Source organism: Seriola aureovittata, chromosome 2 (genome assembly GCF_021018895.1).
Source record: "Seriola aureovittata isolate HTS-2021-v1 ecotype China chromosome 2, ASM2101889v1, whole genome shotgun sequence".
Taxonomy (NCBI): Eukaryota; Metazoa; Chordata; class Actinopteri; order Carangiformes; family Carangidae; genus Seriola; species Seriola aureovittata.
In genome coordinates, this window is record NC_079365.1 from 6,000,081 (window position 1) to 6,016,860 (window position 16,780).

At 42.1% G+C, this 16,780-nt stretch overlaps 1 protein-coding gene across 3 annotated transcripts in view; it reads left to right on the plus strand.

Annotated features, from left to right (window-relative positions):
- Positions 1-2,409, plus strand: part of pdzrn3b (PDZ domain containing RING finger 3b) — a 97,349-nt gene extending 94,940 nt beyond the window's left edge. For all 3 annotated transcript variants that reach the window (XM_056395394.1, XM_056395403.1, XM_056395411.1), the window contains one exon: positions 14-2,409. In XM_056395394.1, the coding sequence (XP_056251369.1) occupies positions 14-1,528 (1,515 nt within the window). In that variant the 3' untranslated portion in view covers positions 1,529-2,409. The remainder of the gene's footprint in view (positions 1-13) is intronic.
- The last annotated feature ends 14,371 nt before the right edge of the window (positions 2,410-16,780 follow it).

The window sequence follows — 16,780 nt, forward strand, 5'->3', positions numbered from 1 at the left end:
TCTGTATTTACAGAAGAAGCATGAGGAGGATGGAGGCACCACGGACACAGCCACATTGCTGTCGCACCACCACGAGAAGGACAGTGGGGTCGGGCGCACAGATGAGAGTACACGGAATGATGAGAGCTCAGAGCAGGAGAACCTCGGCGACGACCAGACCACAGCCTCCAACACGCTGGGCAGCTGCCGAAAGCTAACCTACAGCCAGGACACCCTCGGCAGCACTGACCTGCCCTTCAGCAGCGAGTCCTTCATCTCCGCCGACTACACCGACACGGACTTCCTGGGCATCCCGGCCGATGAGTGCGAGCGCTTCAGAGAGCTCCTGGAGCTCAAGTGCCAGATGAGGAGCAGTGGAGCCCAGGGTCTGTACTGCCAGAGCGGCGGGGCAGGAGGTCAAGACCAAGAGTGTGTGGACAAGGAGCTTGAGCTGCTCAACGAGGAGCTGCGCACCATCGAGCTGGAGTGCCTGAACATCGTCCGCGCTCACAAGATGCAGCAGCTGAGGGAGCAGTGCCGCGAGTCCTGGATGCTGCACAACAGTGGCTTCCGCAACTACAATACTAGCATCGACGCTCGCCGCCATGAGCTGTCAGACATCACAGAGCTGCCAGAGAAATCAGACAAGGACAGCTCCAGTGCCTACAACACTGGTGAGAGCTGCCGCAGCACCCCTCTGACTCTGGAGCTGTCTCCAGACAACTCGCTCCGCCGAGAGAACCAAGGTCCGGGTGGGGCGTCCGGCTCGACCAGCTCCAACGGCAGGATGCTCAAGCCCCTCCTGTCCCCTGTTCAGGAAGCTTGTGGCTCGAACCGAAACAGAGGCTCCTCCAAGGACCCAGATGGAGTCCTGCAGACAGAGAGCAAGGAGAGGAAGCTGGGAGAGTCCAGCAAGGCCGGGCGAAGCTTTTCCCAGCCACACTCACCATATAAGCATGCTCACATCCCTGCCCATGCCCAGCACTACCAGAGCTACATGCAGCTGATCCAGCAGAAATCAGCTGTAGAGTATGCCCAGAGCCAGATGAGTCTGGTCAGCATGTGCCGGGACCCCATCAACCCCAGTGACCTGGAGCCCAAGATGGAGTGGAAGGTGAAGATCCGCAGCGACGGCACACGCTACATCACCAAGCGGCCTGTCCGGGACAAGCTGCTGAGGGAGCGCGCCCTCCGGATCCACGAGGAGCGCAGCGGCATGACCACAGACGACGACGCCATAAGCGAGCTGAAGATGGGCCGCTACTGGAGCAAGGAGGAGAGGAAGCAGCACGCTGTTCGAGCCAAAGAGCAGAGACAGCGCCGCGAGTTCATGAAGCAGAGCCGAGCCGATTGTCTAAAGGAGCAGACCGGGCCCGAGGACAAAAAGGAGCCCAACATCATCGAACTCAGCCACAAAAAGATGATGAAAAAGAGGAATAAGAAAATATTTGACAACTGGATGACAATCCAGGAACTGCTGACCCACGGTACCAAGTCACCAGATGGCACCAGGGTTTACAACTCACTCCTTTCTGTGACCACAGTCTAAGTCCTGCTTTGAGTTCAGGGTCAGGCCAGCTGGAGGAGGACAGACTGGAGTGTAATGGACTGTACATAGAACACTACCAGTTGGGGTAGAGATTCCTGCCTCGTTCAATGTGGCAACATTTTTGTAAATAGGAAATAAGGAAAGCCTTTTCTGGACAGACATTTTCCACCACTGCGGTGAAGAGAAGGTCCTGTAGATGATGGTTGGACTTGGACATTTACATGGACATGAATCTGAGCTATACGGATGATTTTGGAAACATATTTCAGATTCTTTCAATAACCTTTTCTACCTTTGTGCTTGCTCTTTTGAATAATTTTGGAAACAATATTTGACTTTTTGGAAGGTTTTGAAAGTGTGTAAAGACCGTGTGCCATACAGAAACAGCCAGCATTTACACTATTTTACATTATTTTGTTCGTACTATATATCTCTTATCAGTATTTTACTGTTATGCATACTTAAGGCTTTTATGGAAACAGTGCTATTTTCCTGCAAGGTAGAACACATTACCCTTTTCAAAAGGACTTTTGTAAATTAAAAAATACAATTTTTGTAACAAATCCACTTTTTTGGTTTTATTTTCTCTCTATTGGTGCTGATCTCCCAAAGTTAATACCACCAGCAATGTGCTGTCTGTTACATCATGTATACAACATCATAACGTGATATCATTGTATATGTACGTATGTTTAGAGAAAGATGTTTCTCACCTTGTTGATATTGAAATGTCTGTGTTTGTTACAGCACACATTGTAGTCGCTTTTGCTTTCTTAGGGTTTCACATGTATTGAACAGAATAACAGCGTAACAAATCCTTAGCCACACAATTTGATGTCTTGTAAAATGAGAGAAATAATAAATTATTGTTTTATATATGATGAGCTTTGAAACGTTGGTGGGATTTGTCATTTTTAAGTGTTGTTGGATCACCAAAAATACATCATTATTATGATTATTATGATTATTATAATTATTTTTATCATCACCACAGAGGAAGAAGAATCCAAATATACACTGCACATAACATCACAAAGCGTATTTTTACTTAGAGACTGGTTCAACAGGCACACTAGAATTTGTACTGCTGGATTCTGGACACAGCTCATCCTGTGACTTAATACTTCTGATGTCCCACTAAATGCAGTTGAATCCATTAGGCCCATCCCTAATCCCAAATAGATAGATTCATAACCTCTTACTTATGGATTTCAATGCTTGTAGCTACTGTAAGCCCATAGACTGTATATAGAGATGGACAAAGCCTCCGTGACATTACCCATTGGTTTCTGAAGAGCAGTTTGGAATCTCAGCGTGGGCTGCCTCACAGTGGCCATCTTGGCAGTGCCTGACTCTGCCTAACTCAGCTTATCCAGAAATGGGCAAATAAGTGGAGGGGGGGTGGAGTCGACCCTTCGGTGCATGCCGGTTTAATAACTGGAGCAAATATACACTCCTATTAGCATTATTAGCACAGCTGGGCTTCCTGCTGGAACCCAAGGCTTATTCATCTGCTGGATAATTAGCTAGGCTAGAGCTAAGCTAACAAGACTGGTATGGTGAGCACAAACACAGATACCTGCTAATTAGTTCTAACATATAAATTAAATAATACTAGAATATCACTCACCTCAATATACAGCAGCTCAGACTTCCTCACATTCTGTTAGTCAATTAACCGCACAGAAAGCCATGTTATTTGTCCAATATTTGCTAAAAGGCACCAACAACACAAACGGTCAGTGACTCGATTAGCTGAGGAGACACAGAGCTGCTAGCCAACTGTGTACCCACCTGTCACTCAAAGCAGCCTCTCAATTATACATAAGCATATACATATACATTTGAGCCTTAATAAAATTTAAATGGGTGAGTTATATAGAAATCCACCCTGTACAGATGTCATATGGGGAAATTAGCTATAGAGATCAAAACTGTATATGTAATTGCTTGTAAACATGTATATTTCTGTTGTAAAGTTGGGCATTTTAACATGGGAGTATATGGAGCCAGCCTCAAGTGGCCATTCAAGGAACTGCAGTTTTTTGGCTTGAGTATGCCTGACCTATGGTATTATTAATCCATTTGTTACCCATTTCTTTGATTGGGCTTTTGTAAGATGTACCTTCATATTTAAACTGGTTTTGAATTCATGTGAAATAGGTGGGGCTGGACTACTTGTTGATTACTCATGACGTTAATAAGCTGCTGTAGCAGACAAGCTAGCCGTTATTTCGCTAGCTGGCAGGGCCGGGCTAGCACTAGTCAGCCACAATATTTCCAAAGCTTCTTTCTACTGTTCTGTTTATTTATTTTGTTCAACAATATCAAACCATTTGGCTCAATGAAAAGTTACTGAAGGAAGAACCTAAAGCTCTCTGAGCTAATGAACCAACTAACAGTCAGAAAATGAAAATTCCAAAAATGACATTTTTAGATGGTTAACAGATGGTTTCATTTTTTTGGCCAATTAGAGCAACGGTCAGATAGTTTTTTTTTGTGTGGTTTTTCTGGAATTACATGAGATCTCAAATAGCACAGAGTTTAACATTGGGCAATTGGGTATTCTTAATGAAATCACAGAATCAAACTGAATTTGCCAACTCGCAGTAATGATAGGAGCAGATTTGAGACAAATACAAGTCTATTGACTGTGTCTGTGATTCATGTCAGATCCCAAGTAAGGAAACAGCATGTCAGGCTGGCATTAGCATAACACGATCAAAATTAGCAGCAATCCCTGCTGTCCAGACTTGACACAGCTGAAGGCTGACAACAAAGATTTCTATCTTTTGTTTTCTCTTGTCATCAGGACAGCCTTTCCCTCAAATGGACCATGCGGTGGTGGCTTCCATCCATCATTGCTCTTCCTCAGGCAAAGAAAAGTGTCCCATCAGTTTATTGCTAAGATCTGACATAATACACTGTGTGGCTGTCACAAAGTTGTTCATGCTGGCATGAGGCTACCTCACATGGCAATATATCCTTGCTGGGCTAATGGATTATTTATCTGACTCCAGACTCCTACCATCTGTTAGAGGGACCTCATACCCTCAGTCCCATATGATCCCTCAATTAGCAGCTCACAGCCTCATTACTGAGGACAAAGGCAGCTATCTCTGCTGATACACAACTTTTATCATCTCACCTTCCATCAAACACATATTTTGTTTTTTAATAAAGCAACAACCAAGGGCAGTATTAATATGTATACTGTATTCACACTTGGATTCATTTGCAAATTAGGCAGATATGACCTGTGTCATTTTCAAAATACATGATTTGATCACTCTAGTGACTTTACAAACTTGAAACCGAACAATTAAATATCCCTATATCAACAATGGATGAAATAACTACAGTATGTGTAATGTGAGTCGCTCCAATAGTGACACATCCACAGAGAATTATTGCCCTACTCACTTCCCCTTAGTTCTATGGAGCATTTTAGCATCTTTCAGCTAAGGTTTTTTTTTTAAATATATTTATAGCCCACAACCGTACTGTTGTAACTCACTCTCACTATTCTCGTCAACCTTGTTACCAGCAACAGCTGGTAGCTGCAACTAGCAAAAGCGAGCCAGATTTGTCCCTCAGGAGTTGGTGGAGACCAAAAACAGAGGTGAAAGACATGGTATATTGGACTCATCAGAAACACATCTCCAGATGAATGCTAACATTGCTGCATTACTGCTGGATGTTTAAATAATTGGCTAGCATTTTAGCCATATCAACTGTACTAGTGGCAAAAAAAATATATACTGTGTTAAATCACAAAATTTGTGATTGTGACCTTGATAATTTTAGAGGAACTACAAGTCACAGATTTACAAAAGAGGTAAAAATTTAATCAGTAAAGTCACTCAAGACACTACATCTTTAGTCCTAAAAATCCTACACTTCCCATGACAAAACTTCTTATCATATTTCATGAGACCCTTCCAGCAACAGATCAGTAGTAAGACCTAGAAATATACAATCTCCAAGCAAAAATTATTTTTAAAAAAATTGGAAACAATGAATTGAAATGTTGTACCTTGTAAACCCAACCAGAGTTTACTCAAGTGATGTAACATGAGTTATTTTTTTCTTTCTCAGAACCACTGATAGCGTTATCATAGACTGAGTACTTTCCATACAATAAATTGACTTTGACATATACAGTTAGTTGAGTGCTTCTTTAAAATCTTCACACAATGATGCAGGTTCATCAGTTGATGTGAATCTTTTCCAGCTACGACTGACCACAATGTGTCACCACTTCCAGTAAAACCTCCATATCCAAACCATGCAGTTTATATTACTACAACAGACACCTGGCAATACATGACTTATTTAAAATAGAATCTCTTTTATGCTAAAGGGCTGCAATTCCTTCATGAATACCATGGTGCTGTCTCCAGTTAGTTTTCGTTGTCAGATAGTTCATGAATTCCTCTCTTGTCTCATGGAGTCTGCATCACTTAAGGGGAATGATTATGATAATGAGAGCAGCTGGGGGTGCAAGCACAACCTCTTCCTCCATGTCTGGTAGAGTATAATTGATTACTCCTCCTTAAGCCTGACCGAACCCAAGCCTTGTGATTTATGTCTGGGTACAAGTCTCTGTACACACTCTTTAATGGGAGATAACAATATGGCATGCAAAGCAAACAAAAAGCTCCCACAATCAATTCTGGTATATCCCCCCACCACCACAGAAAGCAAGGAGATTAGTCGATCACATACTTGGCTTTGCTACCCCCATGTATTTTTATTATCTTTGGGATAAAAGTGTTCGTCTCCCCCCACTGGTCTGACAGTCCTGTGTTTGAGCTGGAGTGCAGGACTCATCAGTTTAAATGTCGCAGGGAACAGGCCGGCATTCCAGTGTACTCATCCATTAACTGATAAGGAGGCTTCTCCTCCACTGGCTGCGAGCACTGCTCATTCTGATGCTGTTTCACTGTGGAAGCTGAGATGCCCCGAAGGGCTTGTACCTGCTCGACAAGCCTGGACAAAATGCTGTACATTGCCATATTTACCAACAGAGTCCTTATATTCACTATGACAGTAGAACATGTTGTTGATGCTGATTTTTGCATGACCTAAATTAAAATAAATCAATTTTTTTTTTTTTACTTGGAGGCACCACATCAATCCAGCAAGTTCAGCAGGTGCAGAGACCGTGTTAGCACATCTCACATCTTTGGATTAAAGAGAACAAGCTGCTGGATAAACAAGAAAGAAATGCTGAACCACATATTCATGCTCTCCATCATGTCTAAGCTTCAGTCAAAAATGTTGTACTTAGATGTGGAGCCATGTCCTCAGAGCATTTTAGTCTCTGCACTCTGACTATTCTAAGTTTAATTCCAAAAAATGTGATATTCACAATGAAACTCTGCTGCACCTAAAAAAATCCTGATGTGAAACGTGGAAAATGGAAACATTGCAAAGTGTATAACTTGAGGCAATACATTTCCAACACTCATTACTAATTGGAACAATGTAGCTTCAATTGTGATTGGTGTTTTTTTTTTTTATGTGTTTTGTTTTAGATTTTCCCTTAACATCTAATAAACCGATATTTGTATTCAGAACAATCAGTCTGACCTTGACTTGCATGAATGATCAGTAGTTTGAGCCGACGGTATTAAGATGTGATATCCCTGCTAGATATGAATAGCATTGGATTTATTGTAGACGAAAATGTACAGTTTGTGTGAAGTCTAAATAAAATAATTATTTCTGATTGATTTATTTTCATATTATATGGTTGAAAGACTCCCCACAAGACAATAGTATGTGTAATGAAACCAGCTTACTTGTTGTTATTTTTATTAACAGCATTTTCTGAGTGAGCCTTGGACCGAGACAGTGAAACCCCATGTGCTTATGCACATCTCTGTAAGGAACTGTAAATTACTCTCATCTGTGTCTTGACAGACTTCATCTTTCATGCTGCTGTAATGATGTCAAACTTGGCAACAGTGAAATACAAGTGTCAGATCAGCTATTGTTTTTATCAAGTAACAACTGCATTGTATTGTGCTGCTGTTTTATCACTCTTAATTCAAATTTCCAGATAAATGTGTTTGCTGTGAAATCATATGTGACAACCAGGATGAATGAGCCAGCCTCTAAAGGTAACTAAATATATCACATACATAAAATGAATAATAAAATCCATGAGCTATTCTGATTTATCACAAGTGCAAGATGGAACAACACAGAAACATTACAATGATTAATGGCAGGTAAAGAACACAGGAACATCTTGTTCAGAGAAGATACGATAAAAAAGTGCACAAACCTGGAACACAACGAACCTGCCTTATCAGTTAGGATGGAGTAAATGATCAGAAGTAAAATATTGATCATGTGGCCATTTTGATACATGTAATACCATCCTGTCAATCGAAAACCATTTACTTTACATGTCCTTTTACACCTGTAAAAGCTTGTTAAAAAAGTTAGGTATGATGTTTAGCAGTAATGTTAGCGTGAAATTTAAAAACTAACAGCTATCAGGTCTGTGGAGCTGGAGAAACAAACTGATGAAGAGAGAAAAGAAGTGTAAGATTTAAAAAGGCAAAGACTTGAAAGTTCAGATTCCCCATTAACTCTGGGCGACCTTCACTGTGGTCTGAAACAAGCACACGGTGGCACCATGATTATCTGTACCCAGGCCTGTTGATGTGTCTGTCTTTGAGCCATTTCTTTGTACTTTGACTAAAAGGTCAAGGCAGGTAATAAGGCAGCAAGTATCCTGTCAGCCAGAGGAGCAGATGTGTCACATAACCTTAACCAGACTGGCAGGAGCAGGACTAACTTTTAAAAGTTAGATGACACATAACATGTATCAGAAATATAATTCTTCAATTAAAAAAGCCTATGAAATATTGTACTAGATTTTCTGTAATAATGAATTTTAAATTTTTTTCATGTGGAATTTACCTTCTACCTTTAATTGAACACATTTTTTTCTCATTATCTTGCTTTTTTTTAATCTAATGAATGCAAAATTCAAGCCAACTCTTTGAATGCCAAAGACACATAAATGTCTCTAACTACGTATTTGACCCTTGCGTGGTCTTGTTAGCTTCAAAGGCCCCTTTGCTTGTGTTTTGTTTATGACCCAGCGGAGCCGTAACTCACGCCGGTCCGTCCTCCCACAGCTCGTCCCTCTCTGCTCAACTATTCTCACAGCGCAGTTTCCTGGGTCAGATCGCATGAACCTCTGTGGCTCCCTTTCTGCAGATTTATTGGTTGAAGGCTAATTTATCCATTATCCACATTCCAAATTATAGGTTTCGGTCAGCGGGATGGCAGCAAAAGAACAAGGAAAGAGAGAAAAAAAAAAGGTTGAAAGAGAGGGAAAGACATGCTGTCCTTCCTCTGTACCACCTCATCTCCATCTGCATCCAAAGGTTTTATCTCACCGCTGTGATGAGTGTATCAGTGCTCGTGTTCAAAGAGTCTGAGAGTGAGGTGCTTGATAACACCTACATCATTAAGTGTTAAGTGCAGCACTATCACAACAGACTGACTGCGTGAGTGTAGGAAAAAAAAGACTGGATTGTCTGATTTGGAAAGTCACAGAAAAATAGAAGAAGACCCCTGTCATGTCAAAGCGGCTTTTCGTCACTGTCTGAGTCGCACTTTTTAGAGTCTTTCTTCAAACATGACTACGATCTGGTGACGTTGCCATCCATTACTGTTGATCACAGCATTTCAGGGTATCAGTACAAGATTATCAGAACTAAACTTTTGGTTGAGGATAATTAGACAAATACAGATTGCTATGAAAAACTGTATGAACATTCCTAGATCCAAAGTTCCTATGAAACAGGAAGTTGAAGTTATCCCAGCAAACATTTTGGAAAGCAGTGGATTATCAGTGCAGACCTATTGCTGACCTAGTAGGTGTAATACCATTCCACAGGCCTGTAGTGTTTTGTAACTTTGTGAGCTTTCATCTAGTGCCACTCCGCTACGTCTTCAGGACTGATTGGAGGCTACAGTCCCTATGGGAAAGTGACGAGACTTTCCTTTATTGGCGTAGCTTTCAACCACTGATGCTCTTGATGAATAAAGGAATGAAGTTTGATACTGAACTCACATTTCTTCTGTGAGTAAACAGCTGTTTGACCCTGGCTGAAAATACAAATAGTGTCACGGTCCTGTGTTTTCCCTTCTCCTTTTGTGGGTGTGTCTTTGTCTGTGTCTGTCTGGAGCTGGGGCGGTGCCAGGAGGTCAACTGGAATCAAGCTGTACACCTGCTGCAATCACTCACCTGCTCCTCATCTCACAATCAAGCCACCTACACTGCTGCAGGATAAAAGACCGGTTCATTCTTCCACTCCTCGCCAGATCGTCCGTTACCCACCCGTGGTAAACCTCAGACTACTTTGTGACTACTTTGTATTTTTTGTGATTCTGGCACTAACTTGCGATTCTCCGGTGTCTAGTTCCTCTGTCCTGCTTTCTGGCTCCATTCCTCACGTCAACCAGCTCTGCTTCAGCTACTCACCTGCCCTTCTGGAAACTCCACAGCCTAGATCCACATTGCCCCTCAGCCCCCCTTACTGGTTCTCTACAAAATAAACTGTGATTCTCATCCTATTCGGTGTCCTGAGTCTGCATCTTGTGTTCCCACATTCAGTGTACTTAACAAAGAGCTCCTTTAACTTTCTGCACAATATTTAAACCTCCTTATCTAACTGGCAAGCTGTGTGCATTTACATCTCCAAGAGGGTAAAAAAATTCATAGGTTTGGGAGTAATGTGTATTAGGTTTCTTGGCAAGTGTTACATGAGATAATGGATGCTAATCAGAGCTGGCACTGAATAGCTAAATCATCAATGTCAATGTAGACACCAGAGCTTAGTATGAGATAAACAAACCAAGTTAGGACATGTTAAATACTGAGCTTTAGAGGTGTTGGTAGGTGTGTTTTGAGACTGGACAAAGACAAGCTGATGCTTCCAGTCTTTGTTAAGCTGTCTCTGGTTTCGTACTTAATGCCAGGATGTGAGATTGGTGTCAATGTTCTCATCGGATAAACTTTAAACTACTACTCTCAGTGACTGAATTGTCGTCATATTGTTACAGTATAGTGTACATTGCAGTCTCTAGGTGCTGCAACATACTCCACTTTGTAAATTGACCTTTGCTACTGAGTATTCTCACCTCTTAGTCCAAGGTTGGCTTTAAAGCAGATATACAGCTTTAAGCTTTTCAAAGCCCAAAATGATTAATTTGACCATGTCAAACGTTTATGTTAATCCAAAGATTAAAGCTAACAACGTCAAGTGCTACATGAAATGATGGTGAAATTAAACCGTTCCTCATTTTTAACCAACCCCCCTCCATCCCCACCCCCACGGGCTCACTTTGAGAACCGCTGGAGTAAGGAATTATAATCTCAGCATGATACACGCTGTAATTGAAAGATTTCACTTAGACATCATTTGCAGATGCATAAAAAAATGTGCTCAAACTGTGGTCTAATTATACAAAAAAGTCTTGTCATTCTGACAAAGTGAACAAAACTCCCCGTCAGGCCGCTCTACTTCTCTCTCCCCCTCTCTTTTGTGTTCCTGTCTTGTGTGAACTTGATACCCACTACCTCTCATCAGCTCAGCTTTTGTTCTCCTCCATGGTGCCACCGTCTTTTCTAAACTGGCCCTGCACAATGCACGTCTGCAACCATGAAGGAAATGAGTGGAAAACAGCTTTTAACACTCCCCGAAGGCCATTTTGAATATCTGGTAATGTCTGATCAACCCCTTCACCATGTGGATAGACCACAAAAACAAATAAATTCACTTCTGACCTATCTGGTTCCCACAACATCAAGCCCATTACCCTGTAACCGCAGCACACTGCTGAGGAAGCAGGAGTAGATCCCCAGCCCATCCTTCTGCCCAACTGCCTGTTTGTCCCTGACTCTGTCCGCTCTCAGGTTCTCCAGCGGTCTCACTCACCTCACCTCACCTCACCTCACCTCACCTCACCTGTAATCCTGTGTAAACCAGCCACTTGCATTGCTCTGATGGCCTACTATGGAGGCCGACACACATTCCTTCATATCTGCCAGGTCCTTTGTGTCCACTAGAACCCAGCTCTGGTCTTCTTCATTCCTTGACATTCCCTAGTCACCCCCTGGTCCCACATTGCCTCGGATTTCATCAACCATCTCCCTCCATCTAACAGTAAAAGTTCTACTCACCACCATAGTTTTTACTCCCTTTCTTCCCATGCCCGAACTTCCCACAGCTAGGGAAACCACAGACCTCCTCGAGGACCATGTTTTTCCTTCAGACATGCACATGGTGACAAGTAGCGGGAAATACCAACTTAAACTGTCAGGCCCTCGACTCCGCTACCACATGCACATAGCTGACAGCCGCTCTCCCTCTCCCTCTCTCTTTTTGTGTTCCTGTCTTATGTGTGCTTGATTGCAGGAGTGGAGACAGGTGCGCGAGAGATCAGGCCACCAGCTGCTTTGCTATAAATACCTGGTTCCAACCTCATCACTCTGCCAGAAAATAGACTCTGTTACACAGCCAGTCACATTCCAGCTGTTCTTGTTATTCAGCAGTTCTCTATAGCGTTGGCCTTTCGTTAATACTTGTCTCCCTCTCCCTGCAGCATTCGCCGGTCTGACTCCTGCCACTGTCTCCCTCCCGCCTCGTCTGAATCCCTCAGTGGATCCACTCTGCCTCCCCGCTCTCTGGACTCACTCTGCCTGCCTCCACCTCTACAAAGACACCAGCCTGCTCAAGCAGATCAAGCCTGCATCCTGACCTCCTGCCTCCTGCCGCCTGCCCCCGCCTCAGCCCTTGCTCATGGTCTCTCAGCCCCATTTCCCCTCTGGCCATCCATTGTGCTCCTCTGCCACCAAAGTATTAATAAATAATCCCTGGTTCAAACTCACCTTCTCCTGTCTCTGTGCACTTTGGTTCCCAGACTAGCCTTAACAATTCTCTAATATTCATACAGCACTGTCTACCTGTACTGAATGTGTGTGAGGTACACTGTGTGCACTTACTGTATGGTCAAACTGTGTATTTGTGCATGTACTTTTGTGGAGCTTTCATTGACCCATTAGCATTTATTAAAAATCTCTGGAGAGCATGAGATAAAGCTGAAGCTTGAATTTCTTACTATTTAGATGCTTTTAATACTTATTATCTCCATCCTGAGTGTTCATTTATAATGTATGTGCCATGACCTAGCACTAGAAACTCAAGTCGTTTACAGAAAATGCTGGTCTCCAGACCTCTCAGCTGTGTGATGGGCCTGGTGAGTAACTATTGTTTACTACCTATTGATTGAGAATACAACAAGCAGCTCTAAATGTGACAAGAGGTCTGTTGCTATGTTGAATGAGCTGTACTTATGGCTCAGGTTTTTTTTTTTTTTTTTTCTGTTTTCAGTTTTCAACCATCCATAGCATGTTCTCACGAGCTACATTTCAACTTTATGTTGTTCCAGCTGAATGTGAAATCAATACAGTTTAAGTGGCCACCTCAAAAGAGTCTCTTTCATTTGGCTCTTTTTGAGGAGCTCGAATACATAAACATTCATTGTATTTGGTGTAAAGTGCACGGCCACTTTCTTATTTATTTCTGACTTCATGTTGTCAAACACACTCGATCCACAAACCTGAAGAATTAATATATGTCCGCCTTTGTTTGGAAAGAGAGCAGCAGGTCAGACAGACACTCTCCCATGTGCCTCTTCACTGTGGCCTAACAATCCATTATCGTCATCATCATAAAGCATTGAAGCACCCCGCCTCCTCAGCTTGCAGGATGCACACATACAATCCCACTGCAGTATCACCGCATCAACACACAATTGCTGTAATTGCACCTTTATTAGTCTCCCATTCACACTTATTACAACCTGGCGCAAAGAGCAGGTCGCATCTCTGGAAATGGCCTCTAAAAGCATGGGCCTGTTATAAACAAGGCCCTTCAGTGCCATTAGACTGAGTGGCTGGGGGAAGCAGGCAGGCCCCGCGCTGCCAGCATCGGGAGGAAAGTCAATTAATATACTTCATTAGAGTGTAGTAAACTTGCAGAGAGGCTATAACCTGATGAATACTGGTCATGTTTCCTGTTTTAAATGGATATTTTAGTATGGACATAAATAAAATTTAAATGTTGTCACTGCTTAAGTATCAGAACAGAGATACCTACTTATATTTATAAAGAACTGGAGGTAGATTGGTGGATGAGACATTTCACGGTGGCAGGAAAGGGGAAAAACTGGACATCATTCACTCTGTGGATGCATTAAAGATGTAAACAAGCGGATGTCACACTATTTCCTGCAACTCAACAATGGCAAAACAGAAATTCTTCTTTTTGGTTGTGAACCTCTCACAGCAAATATGTTTGCATTTAGCCGCCCTGGCTAATTCATTGCCGACTTTGACCTTTTGACCTTTGAGCTATGTCATCAACATGACAAAAACCGCCTTCATCCAACCATCCAACAAGACTAAAAGGCTGTACTTTGGTCATACTCCTAAAATGCTGATGCTTAGCAAGTAAAATGTTAACCTTGTTCAGCATCTTAGCATGCTACCATTTGCTTATTGACTGGTGAAGCTGGTGTCATTAGTTAAGCAGGTATTTGGCCATAAAACAAAGTGTAGGAAAGTTGAAATTGGACAGTGGAAGTGATGGGTGTCCACACAATAAGTGATCTTTTTATTGATAATGATGATACCATTCTCTGAATTAGACCGAAAGCACACATTGCAAGAAAAGGCAGATTTTTGGAAGTATATACAAATCAGACATTGCATTTTTAGTAGGTTCCAATCAAATGAGGCAGAATTGCTGAATATTTTTAAAAAAGCAACCATCAAGTGTCAATTTTTCTATAGTAACTCAATTTACTTCATTAGTGGTACATTTGAGGATAATTTGACAGAGAGATTGTAATTGTGATTTGTATAAGAACAAGCGGAAACAGTCTCTGACCAGGAATGCTAAATACTTAAGGGACATTTATTCAATATAAAATTCTACTGGACACCATGTAGGCTTTTCAAAATAGGATTAACTGACAACAGCACATGCTGGAAATATAAAAAAGAAATGGGCACTTCTCTGCATCTCCTATGGGAACGCTCCGTTTTGTCACAAAGAGCTGGAATTCTTTGGTGGTTGGTCACCAGTATCCCCACGCCCGTGTCTATTAGGAGATAAAACAGAAATACCAAATGTGCATTCTCAGTTTTGATGGTTGGGATAGTCTCAGCTGCCAGAATTATATTGAGAAACTGAAAATCACCCAGACATCCGACACTTGAGAGATAATGTTGGGCAGTATAGGGGGGGCAAAAGCCTGTGGCATTGGGAGATTGGAAGTATTTTGTGTTTCATTTGACTTACAATTAGGAGCATTAATGCAAGACAATACTAAGCTGTGACCTGCTGTATTTATTTTCACTCTATACACAACATCTAAACACTTATTCGGTATATTTGATTCCCCTGTGTCTTTATGTATTTGCCAGTCCACTGTCTGATTTGATTTATTTATCGACTGATTTAATTTCTGCATCTTGTACTTCTTCAGCTGTTTCGTACCATGTTCTGTGCCATGTTTGAAATAATAAAAACTATAAATATATATATAAACTAAATTATAAGAAATGGGCAATTGGACAGTGCCAGATTTGAAGTCAGGGACATACTGTAAATGTCCAAATTCCATGAAAACTGATAGTTGTTGTTGAGACATTTCACATAAAAACCAAAATGTCAACCTTGTGGTGGCATTAAAGGATGATGTGGGGAACAGTGGGTGTCTGTATAAAATTTCAAGGAAACAATTTTTGAAATATGTATGAGCAACACTGCTAGCAAAAAGTATCTAGACCACTGCTTCCCAACCTGTGAGCTGTGAACCACTGGTGGTACTGCAAATGGGCACAGTCATATTTTGGTGAAAAATGTCAAATAAAAGTGCATTATTAAGCATTACAGTGCATTATTTGGCCTATGCATTGTTTCATGGTCTGATTTTTGAGAGTTGGAAAAGGTTGGGATCCGCTGATCTAGAGAAAGAGACTTCCTGTCATGGCAGATGCAGAAAAACTGTATTTGTGTCTCACTAGTCAACCTAAGAAGGTTTTGAGCCGACGACAGCAGGCTGACTTGATCAGGTTACACCTTCTCTGATCTCTGAACAATATTAATTATAATATTAATTCATTTTAATAATATATTATAATATTTACTTTCTTCCTGTAAAGTCCTACATGACCTGGCTCTACAGGACGTCTCTGACCTGCTAATCAAATATAGTCATCTACCACAGGCCTTCACGCCCCTGGTAGCCGCTGGAATACTTTTCTAGACTGTCTTTGTTGCTCGCTTGAGTATTTCTGTGTCTGACATACCATGGTGCATAACTTGGAAACAAGTCTGTATGAGTCAAATACACTATCTCTCCTTTGTGTACAGATCTCGTCACAATGTCCTGATTTCCCCTGTCAGGCTTACAGCCAACACTTTTTTCACCATAAATGTCACCACTTCATGTAATGTTTTATATCTTGAATGGATTTCTCAACTCGGCACATTTGACAGGCCTGGAAGCTGATCTGATAGGAAATGACACAAATACGCCAACTAAATAAAAGCAGTCTTCCACTTACTGTCTCTCTTTCTCTGAGATGATGCCATTCTTACAGAGAAGTGGAAATTCAAAATAGCAACCACCTGAGGCTGGGCCCCGCTGAGCATGCCGCCCCCACACTGAGCTTCATGAAAATCCACTCCTCGAACTCACTGGAGCTCGGACATCAGAATAATTCAATTTCTACCTTTTTCCCACTGACCACTTCAGAACATTACACAGTATTTCCCACTGTCCCCACTTTGCGAAGTGGTTTTTGTGAAGCCTGTCTGGAAGGCCTCCTGTGGTGGAGCCTCCCTGCTGCCTCCATTTTTAGGTGCGCTTGTGCTCGGTTTTCTTGAAGTTGCGGGGGGGGGGGATAAATGTTTTCATCCCCTCCAGACTTTTCTAGTCTGCCAACACACTGAACAGCGTCCCACCCACCCACTGCTGGTGTTTGCGATTTTGTCAGAGCAGCTCAGAATGTGTGACCCTGCTGCTTGCCAAAAAATGTAACTTGACATTGACACCAACCCCTACCAGAGACACTAACAAACCTTTCAGAGAAAATCCGTTTCTCTCCTTGTTTATTGTTCTTAACACTTAAAGCATGCCTTGGAA